At 31.5% G+C, this 19,596-nt stretch overlaps 1 protein-coding gene across 1 annotated transcript; it reads right to left on the reverse strand.

The window, feature by feature from the left end:
- Positions 1-9,263: 9,263 nt before the first annotated feature.
- LOC109190635 (mitogen-activated protein kinase kinase 5-like) lies at positions 9,264-10,730 on the reverse strand. The gene has a single exon (XM_019341170.1). The coding sequence runs from the start codon at positions 10,577-10,579 to the stop codon at positions 9,449-9,451; it is 1,131 nt and encodes a 376-aa protein (XP_019196715.1). The 5' UTR covers positions 10,580-10,730; the 3' UTR covers positions 9,264-9,448.
- Positions 10,731-19,596: the final 8,866 nt, after the last annotated feature.

The following is a 19,596-nucleotide window of genomic DNA, read 5'->3' on the forward strand; positions in this document are numbered from 1 at the left end:
CAAATTGGTGACTTTAAGAGCAATTTTCTTTTCATTACAAATCTCCATGGACCAAAATCGGATGACATTTCTACAGCCATTTGGTTAAAACATTCCAATCGAAATATTAATTAGAATCAAATTCTTAGTAATTGTTTTCAAAAAAAAAAAATTTCTTAGTAATTATATTTAAGGGGGTGTATTTAATCATTACTTTTGTAGAGTTTTAAAGACTTTTAAAATGATAGATTTTAATAAATTTTGATTGACTTTCGAGTCGTTCAAAACTTTTTAAAACTTTATAAGACTCTATAAAAATCTATATAAAAAAACATTCATAGACTTTTATCAACTTCTTATTTTTAAAAGTCTACAAAAGTCATTGAAATTCTAAATTGAATACATCCTTACAAACTTTTAATGATTTTGATTCTTATCCTTTATAATTTTCTTACAAAACATTTATAATATATCATAAAATTCTTTTTATTATATAGTTCTTCACCTACATCAACATTGTCAACATTATTATTTTTATCCATAGTATGCTGAGACTTATATATATTATTAATAAACATCAACAAAAAAAAAAAAAAACTATTTCATTAGAAATTCATAACAATATTGAAAAATAAAATTTATAATAAAAGAATTGATCAAATAAAATATTTAAAAATACACGAGTAATTACAAGTTTCATAAAATAAAAAAAATCTAATATTATATATATTATACTTGATATATTGCTAGACATCACGCAAAGAACTATTATTTGCAATAGCAATTTGAGACTGCGAACAACAATAAGGTGCTACTGTTTGCAACTCCAAATTGTTGTTGCGAACAGTAGTTCACTATTTGTAATAACCTATTGTTAAAAAAAAAAAGGAAAAATATATATTACGAATATAAACATAAAAAGAATATATAAAAATCAAAATATATAAGTATTTATATGAATATTATGAAACATATACTAAAATTTGACAATGAAAAATTTGCTTTATTCATGTGTTTAGGGAGAATTAGAGAAAGTTAGAGATAAAAAATTCATAGAAAAAAATAAAAATCAATATAAACACGCAATAATGAAGTAAAAATAATATTATTTCAAATTTTTAGAGGAAGATGGTAAAGTTTAGGAGAGAGGAAAATTGGTAGAGTTTAGGTATGAGGAAAATATAGGATAATGAAGAAAAAATAATTTTATTAAATTTAGATAGGTTTATAAAGTTTAAATATGGATTAAAAATAGAGTTTAAATATAGAGAAAAACATTCAAAGTTGTTAGAAAGAAAATTTTGAAATCTTGGGGTTGATGGTTGGATTTCAAGTATTTATATTTTTGAAGGAAAAGTCTACAAAAGTCCTAAAATTAAAAAGTCTACAAAAGTCCTAAAATTAAAAAGTCTACAAAAGTTCATAACTTTTTGAATACCACATGACTTAAACTCTCTAAAAGTCTTAATCGAATACCACATGACTTTTAAAGACTCGTGATTGAATACCGCCTGACTTTTAAAGACTCTCTAAAAGTTTGAATTGAATACCTCCAAACTTTTATAAATAAAGTTCATAAAAGTCTTTAAAACTCTATGAAAGTCATGATTGAATACACCCCTAAGTATGACTATTTTCGTTTAATAAACTCAAATATATATATATATATATAAAGATCAAATCAGAAATTCCCTTCCGTGAGAACCTGCGAACCTACATAAATGCACACAAACTATTTCATGGAAGATTGTGTGCATTGGAATCCGAAATTGTGTGCATATTTTAGTTTGATTAACGGTTAATGGTTTTAAAAAAATTAGACTATCTATTAATTTGGTTCGAATGTGTTGGTTAATTAAATTGTTGGTATTTATATATTTTGTTTTTTTTATATAATTAATAAATCATGTTTGTTAAATACTATCATTTATATATTGAAGTAATGACTATTTGTGTGGTGTGAAATTTTGGTTTGAAATTTTTGTTTATAAATTTTAAGGATTATAAAATTTTACTAAAATATTTCAATTCATTGATTAACCAATCAATTATTTTTTTTTAAAAAAAAAAATTGTTCGATTAATTAAACAAATAAAAAAATTTGATTAAGTTATTGATTAAAGTATTTTATAAATTCAGTTAATTCAATTTGGCTACTAAGGGAATGACCATATGCATTTGTGGCAAACAACATCAAATTATTATGTGGGTCTGGATTCACTTTGCAAGGTGAATCGAGTCTAAAGATACACAAATTATATACTAAATATTCACAATTTATCTTTTTAAATTTTACAATTTGTGATGACCATGTATTGTATTCACAAATTCTCAAAACTTAGAAACATAATTTATATTCTAAAAATTCACAATTTCAATACTAAAAGTACACAATTTAATATCAGGGTCCATCTTACAAGGTGGATCCTCATGGACCATGGTCCATACAATTGTGTGAACCATGAATATCAGGTATATTTTTAATATATTAAAAGTATATTATTTTTGTATTAAAGGTACATTATTTTTGTATTGAATGTACATTATATAAAATAATGTACCCTTAGTATATTTAAAATGTACTTTCAAAAAATGTACCTTACTTACATAAATAATATACCCTTAGTATATTAAAAATGTACTTTTTATTTATGATCCACACAATTGTGTGGACCATGGTCCATGCAATAATGATTGGTCCATGGTATAACAAGTGATCCCATTGATAACCAACAAGTAGGGAAGTTTACCATAATGGGCTAATACAAACTACTTCACAAAATAGCTTGCATAATTTGTTAATTGTCAAATAAGCCCAATAACAAGTTAACAAATGTCACAAGGGCAATAAAAACCCTTTCAATGATCTTCTTTTCTCCCTTCAAGCATTCTTGTGATGAGATCGTGAGTCTTGTTATGTAAAGGGTTATGCCAATTATGGATGTTTGATTCTTGTTTTGGGTCCTCTTCTTGATTATTAAAAAAAAAAGAAAAAAAAAAAGAGTAAAGACTTCATAGTTGACTTTACATCTATGTATAATTTGTTGGTTATTATATAAGAACAAAAGGTGCATTGTATATACTCTTGAATAGTGACTAACAAGTTTCTTTGTCACTTAAAAATAAGGCTTCCAATAATATTTTTAAAAATGTATTTTAAATTCTTTTGTTAAGTTAGGGAAATGAAATTATTCATTTTTTGGAGAAAATAACACTTTTGAGTTTTGACCCCTGAATTGTTTCACATTTGAAACTTTAGTCATTGTAAATTAATTTAAACAAATTTAGCTCATTAATTATTCATAATGTTGCACTTGACCCCTTAATTGTTCATAATGTTGCACTTTTAGTTGTTAGTATTATATAATTGTCAAACTCCATTAACATATGAGATTATTTGTATCATTTAGAATTAATATTCACTGCTAAAAATGATGTTCACATTGAGAGAGTACGTGAAACTTTGAACATGGATATTGATTCTAAATGACAAAACTAACCACATAAAAAGAGTTTTGTAGTGGAGTTTGATAATCATATATAACACCAAGAACTAAAAGTGCAACATAATGGATAATTAAACAACTAAATATGTTTAAATCATTTTCAAAAAAAAAATGTTTAAGTCAATTAACAAAGACCAAATTTCTAAAAGTGAACAATTCAGGGGCCAAAAGTGTTATTTTTACTCACTTTTTTATAGATAAATTGAAAATTTCGCTAATAATATGTTTGGTTCATGAAATGAATTTTGAAAAAATATGGATATTATTAAATATAATATAATTTTTTTTATTTAATTGTTTAGTTCATTGAAGGAATATACTTCAAGAATTGTATTAAAGTGTTTGATTAGTTTAAGTAATAAAAATGGAATAAATATTCAAATGACATAAATATCATTTATATTGCATTTGTAATATAAGAGAGAAAATAACAATAACAACAATAATAATAATACTCCGTAATAATTATTTGTATAGCACATATTTATATTAACAAAATTATTAATTAAGAACAACCCGAACATAAACAAAGATAGGGCCGATGTGTGCATCTATGCATAAACATTATATATATATATATATATATATATATATATATATATATTCTTCCAAAAGGTTGAATCCCAACCCTAAGGGCCCCTCACATCCTGACCCGACAGAACATTTGGAAGGATGTAAATCATGATGACTCAACTGAACATGAACCACAGAGGCTAGACCGGTAAAAAAAAAAAACTATTCTAAAAAGTTTGAAGATAACTAATAACACGAGCTCCTAGATCGAAATGATTATCCTCCTGCAATTGAAATATCTTATTCTCAAAAATAAAAGGTCAAGACAAATATAATAAAATAAGTGCAATGTTATTTCAGTTTTAACTTATTTCATGAATCAAATATGTCATAATTATTGTAACAACTATCACTTTAATCTAATTATTTGCCAACCATTTTATTGTGACTGAAGTTGAAGGGTCCCATGCAGGCATAGGTATAGGTCACGATCGAGCAATAAGATACATTCATTCATTGATGTATGTAATAATGCAATACAAAAGCGCTGGGTCCCATCCGTTTTGAGTATCTCGTTGATATATGAAGGAATGTATGTGCACATGTCATGTTTGATCTCTAACGCAAAATAAACGTAGGATTAAATTTGTTAATATTTTTAAAGTCGAAGATTTAATTAGGCATAAAAAAATTTTAAAAAGTAAATTGATCATTTCACAATAATTGAGAGATCATTTCAGTAATAAACTCTATTTATTATTTGTTGAATATTTATCTCAGTTAAATAATATTTTCATCTTTATAATATTGATTTTCATCTTTATAATATTGATCGCTCACTGTGCAACGATAAATGCCAAATGAACAAAAATAATTGTTAAATTATATAATCAAAATAAATGTGAAATTACATTATGTTATAACTATTATGAGAAAACAATTATAAAAGATAATATAATTAATTAATAGATGTATAAATAAAAATACATATATAAAATTAAAAATATTTTGTAAGTGTATAAGAAAATAAGCACAATGAAAATTTTATTATATTTAATGTATTGTTTAATTGCATTAACAACTTAAGAATGAAAAAAAAAAAAAAAGAATAGCTAAATTGGAAATAATTTGTAATTTTACAAGAGACAAAACATAATGTACAAGTTAACATTGTATCTAATTACATGAACATATTTTGTTTTTCTCGTTATATATCCTTACTATGATACTATCATTGACTTTTATTATATTTTAGGATTTTAGGATTAGTATTTAGTTTTAATTGTTTTTATTACTACATAGATAAAGCTCATAGTGTGCCATTTGAATTGCTAATGTTAGTAAATTATTAGAATATTAGGTGCTCCACGGTGCCATGGATGTACTCATGTACTATATACTTTGTAAAATTTTACACAATTTTTCTCCTTATGTATATTTATCAAATGTACAATTTTAAAACGCATGATATTATAAAACATTTTATATTTTAAAATTACATGTCACTTCCAATCATTTTATTTGGAACTTAAAAATAAAAAATCACCACAAGACATTCGTCTAGTAGATAAAAAAATTTCACTTACATGCTTTCAGAGACATGGTGTGAGTTCAAGTTGAATTTCTTATGCACATAAATGTACAATTTGATATTGAATCTCGAAACTAAATTAGCTCGATTTAAAAAAAAAAAAAAAGTGTTCGCTCTTTATTTATTTAGACGAACTATACATTATAATTAATCTCATAGGCTAGAGTTTATATTGATTGCAATCAATTAATTTCACCTTTATGGGTAGGTAATATTGCAACTAAGTATAAGTTGTCAATAATAATTTATCAATAATAATCCTTATTTATAAGATGATCATCCCTAGGGCAACTCCAACAAAATTAATTGGGCGATTAGCTTGGTAACCATAGATGTTCTAAATTTGATTTTCAATGATAACAATCTCCTTGTGATCCTTTGCCGATTTGAATCACACGAGATTTATTTAGTGTACACCATCAAATATTTATTTAGTGTACACCATCAAATAGTAACATAGATTTTCCTCATTAAAAAAAAAAACAAAAAAACAAAAAACAAAACCTTCCCCATTAATTTCACGTCAATAATGAGTCATTGTAGGCATTATAGTTGATATTATTGTTTGTTGTAGCGCTGTACTCATCATCAATTAATTACGGAGTATTTAATTATATACCCACTTTCTTTTTTTTTTTTTTTTGAAAAATATACCACTCTTTTTAAAAATCAACCAATACACAAAAAACTTATATAAGACCATCTCATGTGGAACAAAATTTTAGCAAAAATATAATTATTTTATATGAAGACTAAGACTATGTTTGGCAGAGCTTATTTAAGAGCTTATAGCTTATTCTAAGCTACTAATAAACTATAAACTCTCTGTTTGGTAATGTTTCTAAAATAAGTTAGTAGCTTAAATAAGAGTTTATTTTGAAATGCTACATATAAAAAATAAGTCTGTAATTTCCTAATTTTTTTCATCTTTATCGTTATTATTTTAAATAAATGACATTATTTACCCTTCTCATTCAAAATCATTTTGGCCTTTACTATTCTCCTATATTTTTATTCATTCTCTTTGGCAACGAAAATTTGAGTGAGACCTCTATTGAGATGAAGGAGATTCGCAACAATATTGCTACTTCATTGTGGGATGCTAGATCATCATCTGATCATGATTATGCTAATAGTTTCATTTTAAAATGTTAAATTTTTGTGTACAAAACTATTTAAATTTAAAACTATTTAAATTTTATGAGGATGTCATTTTTAGTCATTTTACATTTATTAACTTATCAAAAAGCTAATTTTATAATCAGCTAGTTTAACACCTCTTCAGTTTTCATCAGCTTGTAGCTATAGTTTTTCAGCTAGATTTGTCAAACATAACCTAAGTACTACTTCTTCACTAAAGAAGTATTATTTGTTATTTGAAAAATATTAATGAAAATGAAAATTTGTTAAGATATACAAAAAGAATATTACCTTTTTACTACGAATATTACATATTTAAGATATCTTGCATGAAATAGTATCATACAAAACCAACCAAACAAAAAACCCACTAATGATCAGTTTAACATTGCAAATAATCCCATTGGATGTGATCTTATAACAGAAGTTGGTACATAGTTAAATCAAAGTGTTTTATTTTATTTTTTTTTTGAGAAAGTTACATCACATCTTTAATAACTCTGGCTTAACATGGGACTTGATATCAACGACGCATTTACTTGAAGCGACTAAGCAAAACAATAATGTCAGATGCAATCATTCACACAATCTCTGTAAAGAATGTAGGCGCACTTTAATGATGCTTTAAACATTTTAGTATTCCTTTTTTTTTTTTTTCTCCTTCTCTTTATTTTTTGAAAAATAATTTAAAAACTCCAATTATGTGTAAGAATAAATGCAATATTACACTCCATTAGAGTCTTCAACTTTATTCTGAAATTGACCCATACCTAATGGACTACACCCCCCCCCCCCCCCCACCCACATTAAAAAAAAAAAAACATTAACTATCATGTAAATTATGTATCAGAGTGATAATTAAATTGAATTGGAGTTCGACTCCTTAGGTTGGTATATGGTGTGGGTTGGGTTTCTTGTACGCATAGTATGTACGACTGAAAGCTATTCATGTGTCTTGAGGCGGGGAACTAGAGGCTAAGATTAGTCTGATGTAAACTGGGAAACTTATGTATTAAAATAATAATAATAATAAATGGAATTGGTTGTGGAGTCTCAACCCCATATTCAAGCTTCAGAGAATCAGTCAAAATTGTCACTGCCTTTTGTTTTGGTTTTGACCTGGCCAGGCCATCACTTTGAATGAGCCAAAGCCATAAAGGTGTTAAACATGAAGGTACAAAGCTCTTTGTATTTACCTGGACAGGTAAATTCTTGGCACTTGATTCTTGATTCCAAACTTCTGTGCAACTGAAAATCAACTGAAACAGTAAAAAAAGCTAACAATTTCATCATGGCATTTGAGCTTTACCTGGCAGGACACATATGAGAAATCTTAGGAATCACAATATTTGAAGGCTGCAAACTTTTCAACAAAGGTGGGGTTACATGATCACATTACAATGGGGTTAATATGGCATTATATGACCAAATTAAATGTAGCAAGAATGATTGCATTCCCAAGCACAAGATTCTTTCACACCTGATATTGACATATTATTGCTAAGAAATACTCCCAGATCACTTTTATCTTAGATGCCATATCAGATTCTCTCTTGTTTTACCTTAAGATAGAAAATCTACCTAGAAGAAAAACATACACAGTAACTCATGATGCATTTACCTGAGATAATCCAAGAAAACATATGTTTTACAGGAAAGAATCCACTGGATTCATGATGCATGTAAAAAACATATTTTTTTACATGCAAGTGCAAACCCATCTTGCCTAATCTAAGATAGAGAATCCACTGGAAAGAAGAGCATATATTTCATATGAATGTTAAGCTAACAGTGATGAACCCTGAAACAGCAATCAAAAGGGGATATATCATAGAAACTTTGCCTATGGTATTTCTGAATTGTGTAATAAACAGTAAACCCTAGCAGCTAAGAAACCAGTTGTACCTTATAGTGGGAAAATGAGATAACCACAGAATTTTATCTTGATGGGGAGAAAAGATCAGAAAATATCATGATGCATTTACCTAATGAAGGGTGTTTTATTTGCACCAACACTTTCCAATATTGACAAGCCTCTTCTTATTCTACTCTAGCAGTATACTGTTAAAAAGCATCCCAAATATAGGCACACAAAATCTCAGTAAAATTTCAACCAACTCTAATACTCTATCTAGTGCAGAACTTAGACAAATATAGAAAACCAATGCCAATGCCAATTACCAATATTCAAATAATGCAAAGGGTTCCCAAGAGAAGGGAAAGAAATGGTTCAAGCTTTCCCTTCTCTAAGATATAAGGTGAATCCAACCTGACATTGTTAAACACGAAAGAGTTCAGTAATGGTAAAGATTCAATCTTGAAGATCAGAACTTGCACAAGAGTAAATTCTCAGTAGAAATGCTAACCAAACAAATACATATACATGTATATATATATATATATATATATATATATATATATATATATATATATATATATATATATATATATATATATAAGCAGATTGTGCTATGATTGAAATCTAAAATTGTTCATTTTTCTTCTGTTCTGCAAAAACAAGATTGATTGATTGATTGATTGGAAACAAAACCTCAAGTTAAACATAAACCTGTGAATCCCCAATTATCCAATATCTTTTTTTGCTCCACACGTCCACCACTTCGATCAACATGGCTTGATAATTAATTCCACAAAAATTACACAAATAAAAATCACAAATTTGGAAAGGCAAAAGAGGGATGATTTGCAATCCTAGGTATCAAGAGGAAGAAAAATGCGGGCGTGGAGGAGGTAGCAATTGGTGTGTCTGAGGCAGCTGATTGGCAATACCACCAAGATTACGACTTCCCGAGCAGTATTGCACGATGAAAGGGTGAGTCGTCAGCTGCGGCGCCGTCCACCGTTTTGCGGGATCCCTCTGCAAACAGCAAGCAATGAAGTTTTTAAACTCCCTGGAAGCCGTGGGCGGCGCCTCCGGTGGTTCTGACATACAAATGGCACACATGAGGGTGGCCCAGTCCCCTTGCCTCCCGCCGTTGAACGGAAACCTCCCCAAGTAGAACTCCAAAATGCTCACTCCCAGGCTCCATATATCCCCTGCGTATCCATTGTACTGCCCCTGATTCAGATCCGTGTTTATCCTCTCGGGGCTCATATACGCAATCGTGCCCACGGAGGAGTTGCAGGGATCCATGGTTTGAGCCAGGATTCGCGAGACCCCAAAGTCAGCAATCTTCACCTTGCGTTGCGAATTGATGAGCAAATTGGAGGGTTTGATATCACGATGAACAATCTTGCGGCGGTGGAGGTAGCAGAGCCCGGAGAGAATCTGGCGAGTGAGATCCGCGAGCGCAGGCTCGTGAGGGATGTGCGTCCCTTCCAGAGAGCCTTTGTCCATGTACTCCAGAAGAACTTGGATTTCGCCTTTGTGATCGCTCATGTCGTGACATTTAACAACGTTAGGGTGATCGACGTCGCGGAGGATCTCGATCTCGCGGCACATCTGGAGGCGCACCGAGTCGTCGTGGTGGCCGTAAATCACCTTCAGAGCATAGAGCTTGCCGCTGGGGCGGTGGAGGACCTTGTACACCGTGCCGCCGCTCCCGCTCCCGATGCGGTTGATCCGCTCCAGCTCCGAGAAGTTGAGAGGAGCCGGGAGATCAGAAGAAGAGGATGACGACATCGAGGCCGAAGAAGGCGCCGAACTGGGAGGAAGAGGAAGAGGCACAGCCACTATCGGGTCGCGTTGCGGAAGAGGAAGGGTTAGGTCTAGTTTCTTCGTCCGCCTGTTGCGATTGGCCGATGACCCCGACGAAGACGCCGCCGACGAAGAAGAAGACGACGGCGACGAGGCCGAGACGGCCGGCGCCAGTGGCTGAATAGGCCGCATGATTGATTGATTGATCGATCGATCGATCGGAGGAAAAAATATATGAAATATGAAAAGAAAAAACAAAATCTGGAATGGTTTTTGTTCTTTTCTCCACCTCTCGGCTCTCTCCTCTAATTTGTTCTTTTTCTCCTTTCCTTAATCGATGACGGAGACGATAAATCGATAATTCCTTTTTTATATATATAAAAAAAAAATCTCTAATCTTAAAAAATGAGAAGAAAAAGAAGGTATACTACTCCGTATTTATGAAACTATTTATTTATTTATTTACAAAGATAATTTTCTTTTAGAAAATTTCTTTTAGAAAAAAGGAAAAAATAAAATAGTAACAATGGCTTCTGTTCTTGCCCTTTAATTTCGGAATCCGTTGGAGAGAGAAGAAAGAGACAGAAGGTTCTAGCGAAGGGGAGACAACGGAAAAACAGGAACGGTAGATTGAGAGGTGAGATCTATATTTAGTAGTGAAAAGAGATAATGGATTTATCCAACCTATTACAACCATCTATTTTTATCCAATATTATAAAACTCTAGTTTTACTAAACCATCTTAGAGCATCCACATTAGTTGGAGAGAATTGAGGGATAATGTAAGAGTAATTAGGAGAGAGAATGTGGGAAGGGGAGAAAAAAAAAACAAAAAAAAAACCAAAATAAAAAAACAAAAGCAAAAAAAAATATATATAAAAAAAAGAAATGTCAGCGGCGCGCCTGACGCGCCTGTGTGGGCGGGCTGCTGTGCGCGAAACGCGCACCGCAGCCCCATGTTTCTTTTTTTTTTTTTCTTCCTCTTTTTCTGCCATTATTTCTTATTTTGCAGATGAATTCTTCCCTTATTAATTCTCCCCCACATTAGCTATAAACTTGAATGGAGTGAATTAATGTTGCATTCTCCCCCCATTATCCACTAGTGTTTTTTTTTTTATATCGGAACTGAGGGGGATACCCGGAAAAGACAAAGATTACAACACCCTTTGGGCGTAAGAAGCCCTGTGAACTCTACGGGAGGAGGACGCGCCAACTTTGTCCAAAGATAACAACTCAAAGATCGCATGCGGAGGTGAGTTATAATAACGTAAACCAAAACCACCCCCTTCGTCCATAGTCGCAAGCTTATCTGCTACCCGGTTCTGTTCTCTAAACACATGAGTGTATCGCACTTCCATCAGGCCCAGAGCTTCTCGAATGCAGAGCCTGCCAATGTTATGGCATTGGCTTCTCCATCCTTCTTTCTCACACAAACTTTCCACCGTAGTCTTGGAATCACACTCAACGATAATCCTCGAGGCTCCGAAGTCCTTCGCCATCCGTAGCCCTTGTAGCACACCCCACGCCTCTGCAGCTTCCGCCGAGCATCTTCCAATGTTGTATGCAAATCCTTTACACCAGTCCCCATGTTCGTCTCGCAGCACTCCTCCGCAGCTAGCTGAACCATTACTCCTATAGCTGCCGTCCACATTAAGCTTGAGCCATCCTGGTGGCGGCTTAGTCCAAGAAATACGGGTGTCCACGTAGATGTGTTGCCCACGTCTTGCCATTTTTTCCGCTTTGAAAGCCCCCAGCACCTCCTTATCATATTTGCGCAGCCAAGCTAGCCTCTGATCAATCGGCGTGCTCATTTCGTTGAAGACCTCCTCATTCCGCCATTTCCATAAACACCAAAGTCTTATGCAAAAAATCTCGGGCCAATCATCTGCAAACCCCTCCTTCGCGTCTCCCCTAAGATTAGCCGTAAACCATTCTGTCCAGTCCATGGTCCGCAGCTTCTCTCTTAAACGCCAATGCAACGAGTCTTCCCAGATGGGCCTGGCCGCTTTACATTCCCTGAAAATGTGATTTAGGTCCTCCCTTTTACCTGCGCAAAGAAAACAAACGTCAGAAGTAGCTATATGACGTCTCACACGTTCGAAATTTGTCAAAATCTTCCCATGTCTCACTAGCCAAATAAACATGGAGATTCTAGCTGGCACCCTTAAGGTCCAAATGACCCTCCAGATGTTGTCCGAGCCCCCTTCATGTGAGGGGTCTATCAAACTATAGGCGGACTTTACAGAAAAGCGACCACGAGGGTCTAATTTCCATCCCCACTCGTCAGGATTTCCCGCTTCCGTAAGCCCAAAAGCAGCCAAGCCCATTATCCACTAGTGTGGATGCTCTTACAAAGAGAATGGATACTATTTGCCAAAAAAAGAAAAATTTATATGACTATATTTGACAAAACTTATTTTGGAGTATCTAATAAGTTCTGTTTGGTAATGTTTCAAAAATAAGCTAGTAGTCTAAAATAATAGTTTATTTAAAAATATTGGTAGCTCCTAATTATTTTTTCAACTTTAAACCTATTATTTTAAAGGAAAAATGGTGAGTTTGGTCCCTGAGTTGTAATGACGATTCAGCCATCCATATGCATTTTTAGTCCCTTAGTAATGAGCGAAATGACGCATTTTGACCCCGACCGTTAAAAATGACGAGAAATTTAAAAATATTAAAAATTTTAGGGATAAAGTAAAAAAATTCACATTTTATTCACCTTCTTATATTGAAACCACTTTTAGAACACTATTTTCAACTTCCTAGCATTCTATTAAGGTTCTTTAATTCCAAAATCAATTCAATAATCTTCGTATGACTTGTTAGTAATCTGAATCTCGTATAAGGAATATGTGACTCAGTACAAACAAGAGAACACTTGATCATTGTCTTCAAGCAGGGGCGGTGCCACGATTTGTTGGTGCGAGGGCCAATCACAATTTGAGAGAGAATAATAAAACATATTAATATATATATAGAGAAAATTACATTTTTGGTCCTGTGACTATTGTGGTCTTGTTAATTTCAGTACATGACTTTAAAAAGTAACAGTTTAGTCCCTTAACTATGCAATTTTTAACACATTTGGTCCATCCGGCCAAATCACCGGCCAAATGTTGTCGAAAAATATTATCTATTTTTAATTATTTAATAATAGGGACAAATATGTCTTTTCAGACCCTTCATCTCCTTCTCCACCCCTCATCCTTCTTCTTCTTTCTTCTTGCAACAATGGTGAAAAGCAGCTCAAAAACTTCTATTCGGGGGATTTACATCGGAACTTCGGAAGTTTCCGATGAAGTCATCGACGTTAAGCGTGAAGACAAGGAACAATCATTTCATGAACTCATTGTGTTTTCTGGAACGGTCAAAACTGAGGGGGAAACGGTCGCTGAGTGTGATAGCGAATGTCAAAGTCGTGAATAATATAAAGCCTAATAAAGTGTCTTATCCCTTAGCTTAACCAAATGATGCCAAAATGGACCCAGTAACACGCCAGTTCAGCAAATGAGAAAGCAATCGTCGGCTTCTCCCGCGACCACCGTCAGTTGCAATCAGCTCTGCAAATTCGCCATTACAGACAATCAGAAAAGTTACCCTTTCTTGAGATTCATCAAAGCCTCTAGGAGAAAACTGCCCGGAGCTTTCGCCGCAACATTACTTTTCTGCAAATTCGCCATTACAGATAGTTGTTCCGGGAGCGAGAAGAAAGGTTTGGGGAGATTAAGGAACTCGAGCTCCTGAGGATCTTCTATTGCTGCGTCTGCCAATGGAGAATTGGGCACGATTGATTTTTCTTTCGATGAAATTTGCAAGGGAACTAGGAATTTCTCTGGGTCAAATAATATTGGGGAAGGAAGATTTGGAACAGTGTACAAGGCGAAGCTCAGAGATGGATATTGCATAGCCATTAAGGGAGCTAGAAAGGTAGGTAAATATATTCTTTGTCAGATCACCATGGATTCAACAAGTTTAACTACCAAATGCATTCTTTGCTGCCCAACCTTGTAAATCAATCTTGTCTTCTTCATTAAAACTTTGTCAGCCATGGCTGCAAGATGAAAGAAGAAGAACGAAGAAGGGAGGGAAGGAAGAAGAAGGGCTGAAATGACCAATTTGCCCTTATTATTAAACAATTAAAAATAGTCTATATTTTTCCGGCGACATTTGGCCGGATGGACCAAATGTGTTAAAAATTACATACTTAAGGGACTAAATTGTTAGTTTTTAAAGTCACGTACTGAAATTAATAAGACCCCAATAGTCACAGGACCAAAAGTGTAATTTTCTCTATATATATATTTAACATATTTCAAAATACATCATTATATTACAAATCTACTAAAATTTGGAACGTCTTCCAAAATTCAAATCTATTATAACTTCGCGGGGTTTACCTAATTCCATATTGGGTATTCTACTCAATACTTGTAAATGAATTTACTTGAGATTCGATGTTGAATTTTCAGAAATCTTTCTTTTAAAGATAAGATCAATTTTTTGTGTCTTTTTCATTTCAACTCAAACTTTCGATGTTCACATTGTTAATTTTTTTGACAAATCAATTGAATTAACTAAAATTGAAAAAAAAAAAAGAATAAATAGACAAAGATTAAAGTTTTAGAAATTTAAAGATTTTGGTAGCAAAATGACAATTTATTATTATAATAAACACAATTGGAATGTATTTCATTTGCAAATTAAAAAAGACAAAAAATTAAAGTAGTAGAAATTTAAAGATTTTGATAACAAAATGACAATTTATTATTATAATAAACACAATTGCAATGTATTTCATTTACAAATTAAAAAAGACAAATATTAAAGTAGCGAAAATTTAAAGATTTTGATAGCAAAATGACAATTTATTGTTATAATAAACACAATTGCAATGTATTTAATTTGCAAATTAAAAATGAAAAATATTAAAGTAGCAGAAATTTAAAGATTTTGGTAGCAAAATGATAATTTATTATTATAATAAACACAACTACGATGTATTTCATTTACAAATTAAAAAACTAACTAGATAGCAAATTAACAATCTACTAAGTTACCCAAGAAGCTTGCTTAGAGGGGGGCAAAATAACATATATTTAGTGAGGGGGGCAAAAAAAAAAAAGAACTACAATATTAATTAAAAAAAATGGTTGGGGGGGCCAAGGCCCCTGCAACATTCATGTGGCTCCGCCACTGTCTTCAAGCATGTAAAGCACATCATCCTAAAAGTTTATGATTTTCCTTACTAAACATAATGGTAATCAAACCATAACTTTTGAAATACAATAAGATATCAAATTTCTCAGGTTATTTTTATGACAAATTCACCAAGGGAGTAACTTTGAGATTTTTAGTACGTAAAATTCTTTCGTAAGTTCTAGAGTAACTTAATCAAGAATCGTATATCCTGACAATATATGAAAATTATATTATATATATCCACCACCTCCTCTTTCTTCTTAAAAACCAAAGTAATGAATGGGGAACCTAAGACTCGGTTTTGAAAATTCTAAAAATTTTTGTAACTTCTAAAAATGATTATTGACTAAACTATTGCATATGAAAAAACTTTACATACTAAAAATCTCAAGTTATTCCGTTGGTGAATTTTTCATAAAAGCAACCTGAAAAATTTGACATCATTATGTATCTCAAAAGTTATGGTTTGATTACCTTTGTTGCTTAGTAAAGAAAATTGAAAATTGATAGGATAGTGTGTTCCACACGTCTGAAACAATGATCAAGTGTTTCTTTGTTTGTGCTAAGTTAAATTTGTTATACGAGAGTCAGGTTTCTAACAAGTCATACTAAAGTTATTAAAATGCTTTTAGAATTGAACAATCATGAAATAAGAAGCTAAGAAGTGAAAAATAATATTGTGAAAGTGGTTTTTTTTTTTGTAGGATTGTGAAAGTGGTTTTGATATAACAAGGAAAATAAAATGTAAATTTCTTACTTTATCCCTCAAATTTTAAATATTTTTAAAATTTTCCATCAGTTTTAACGGCCGGGGACCAAATGCGCCACTTCGTTCATAATTGAGAGACTAAAAATGGATACGGTCATAACTCAGGGACTGAGTCAGAACTTAAGTATAACTCAGGAACCAAAGATGCAATTTTCCCTTATTTTTTTAGCCTTTTTTCTTCTCTTATATTTTTGTCTTCCTCGTTTCACGTTTCCTTCACCGCCAAGCATTGTCCTTCATTTTCATTCGAACAACTCTTCATCAACTGTGTAATCTCTTAAATGGTTTTTCTTTATATTTTGTATGTTGTTGGCATATATGTTCATTGGGTGCATTTGTATGTGAAACAAAAAATTGTCTTTGATTTTTTTCTTTTACTTTGTATGTTAGTCGTAGAGTAGTGAAAATATTTCTGTGTATTATGTTAGGCGAAAAGTGAGCACGAAAGGACAAAATGTGCAATGCCAATATTAACTTAGGGACAAAAAGTGAGCATGACCAATATTAAGGAACGAATTCTACAATTACCCTATAACATAGGGACAAAAATGCAATTTTCCCTAATAAATTTGTTATACATTTATGATTGTTATGAATTAACTAATTTAACAATAAGTTTTTTTAAGGAAAATAGAAAACATGTTTATTATCACAATTTTCATTTTTGAAAACTGGTAACATTTTTCAGTTTTTCGTACAACTAAAAAGCTTTTAAAAACTATTTTCTAAATAAAAAACATAATCATCTATCATTTATTTGACTATATATTATTGTAATTACATTGTTACCATTATTCACTTACATATTTTTTCATTACTATGAATACATTCATTACCATCTTTTTTTTTTTTTTTTTTTTTTACTTTATTACAATCTTCTATCTTTTATACTCATATTTATTTATATAAGCGTAACTTATTATTTATTTATTTTTTTAAATAAAGAAACTAATTCATTAATCATAGGCTAAAACGTTTACAATAAAGATCGATGAAGGAAACAATTTCCCTGGATATGCTACAGAAAACTTAATTCGCAGACTGCTTCACAAATTTGAAGCTGAATTCTTTGGAGGAACTTAAAGCTTCTTTAATGATTTGGTAACTTATTTGTTCACACTTAAAGTTATACATTATTCATATTATCATAATTAAAACTTGAACTCTGCAACAACTTGTAGATTTTGATTGAATACAATATATTATTGCTTTAGATATTTTTAATTATGTTATATCATAATACAATTTTGGTCCGGATATCGAATATTGAAAGTTTACAAATATTATATTTCAAAGTAAAAATTATATATATACATTTTATTCAAATGAATATATCTAAAAATATTTTAAAGAAGGAAGGTTAGGCAAATATTTATTTTTGTGTGGATTGAAGTTGATTTGGGTACGAAGACTTCATTTTTGGGTGGATCTTACTAAGGGAAAGAAGAAAGAATCATCCCAAATGGGACGAAGGATGAGAAATTACCATTATGACCCTATTTATAACAGTCAACTAACAGAATTTTTAACAAATGACTAAATTGTGTAAAACCATCAAAGTCGAAGACTAAATTGAGCACAAAAAAGTCGTTTAGGACTAAATTGAGTAAAACAACTATAGTCGGGGACTCAATAATAATCAACTAAATAATAATCAAACTAAAAGGGATTATTATTTTATGGAAGAAAATGGATGGAAAGGGTGAAGAGATATGGCTCGTGTTTGGTGTATGTTTTTAGCACGAGTCGAGCGATCACTCTTTTCTTAAAACCTTATTTGCTACCTCTCACAAGTGCTAGGAACATTATAGCCTAGGATCCCCAGGATAAAACGTGCTACGATTCAGTGTTTAGCACCCAAACAAAGAACCCGGTGAACTAGAGCAAAGTTTAAAACACAATTCGGCTAAAGAAATGAGTAGAGGTAGAGTTTTGGGAGCTGAAAAGCGTAGTGGAATTCCTGAATTCCTTGATTTTCTTTATTGTCTTTAAAATGTTGTTGCTAGGGGTGTGCAAACTTCGGATAATTTTCGGTTAACCGACCGAACCGACAAAGTTCGGTTAACCGTTTTCGAACCGAAATTTTTCGGTTCGGTTAACGGTTAATTCGGTTCGAAAGGTCGGTTAACCGAATTAACCAAACGGTTAACCAAAGTTTTTAATATATATAAAAATAATAATATAAATATAAATACTAATTTGAAGTTATGGATATTTGGAGTTTATAATTCATGTTTTTTATATTTTGTTATGAATTTATTATGATATGTATTTTATTTTAATTGAATTTATTGTTTTAGGTGTTATTTTTAGAATTTTAAATTTTAACTTTAAAAAGATCAGTTAATCGGTTAACCGACCGATTAACCGAAAAAATTTCGGTTCGGTTAACGGGAAAAAAATTTCGGTTAACCGATTGAACACCACAAGTTGTTGGGATTAAATAGCATTTAACGGTCTGTTGCAAACCCATGCTGTTCAGTTTCGATTGTGGTCAACCAACACACGAGAGTTTGAGATTTGATCTGCACCCCCCTGCGCGCAAAAGAGAGCTTCTATGTTATACAATTCAATAAACCTTAGAAAGGCTCTTGTATAAATAGTGGTGCAAATCCACTTCCCAAACCAATGTGGGACAAAAGCTTCACTTTTCCCTTTATTTTTTTTTTTTAAACTCAATGGGTCTACTTTGAGAATCAATATCTCATTCACCTATTATCCGTTTTGAGCGTACAATATATTGATCTCTTCGTCTCACTACGAAGAACCCGAATCCACTTAGACCCGACCCAAATTAGAAGTGGACCCCATTAATGATTGTACCACAAAATAGCCACTTAATATGTCATTTTAAGCTATTTTTTCCAACAGTCTATATCAAATGTAAAAAACTTACATGTATTAGATTTAAAAGTAAAAATTATAATTTATTTCATTTAAACCAAACATATTCAAAAATATTTTAACTAAAGGTCTAAAAATAACTCAAAATTATATTTGTGTTAATTTTATAATGTTAGTAAAAAATAAAATTGAAAAATGAGAGTTAGTAAATAAGTTTATTAAACAGAAAACATGAAATAAAAAACGAAGAATGAAAACTGAAAAAAAAAATAGAAAATATAAAACGACTTTCAAATGTCATCTTCAGTAAATTCTTATAAAAGATAGTCTGGCTCTATTTAGGAGCTTATATCTTATTTTAAGATACTAATAAGCTATAAGCTTTGTTTAGTAA

The sequence above is a fragment of the Ipomoea nil genome, unplaced genomic scaffold, assembly GCF_001879475.1.
Source record: "Ipomoea nil cultivar Tokyo-kokei standard unplaced genomic scaffold, Asagao_1.1 scaffold1576, whole genome shotgun sequence".
Classification (NCBI taxonomy): Eukaryota; Viridiplantae; Streptophyta; class Magnoliopsida; order Solanales; family Convolvulaceae; genus Ipomoea; species Ipomoea nil.

Coding starts and splice junctions, on each gene's coding strand:
- LOC109190635 (XM_019341170.1), bottom strand. CDS start 10,579: ATGCGGCCTATTCAGCCACTGGCGCCGGCCGTCTCGGCCTCGTCGCCG.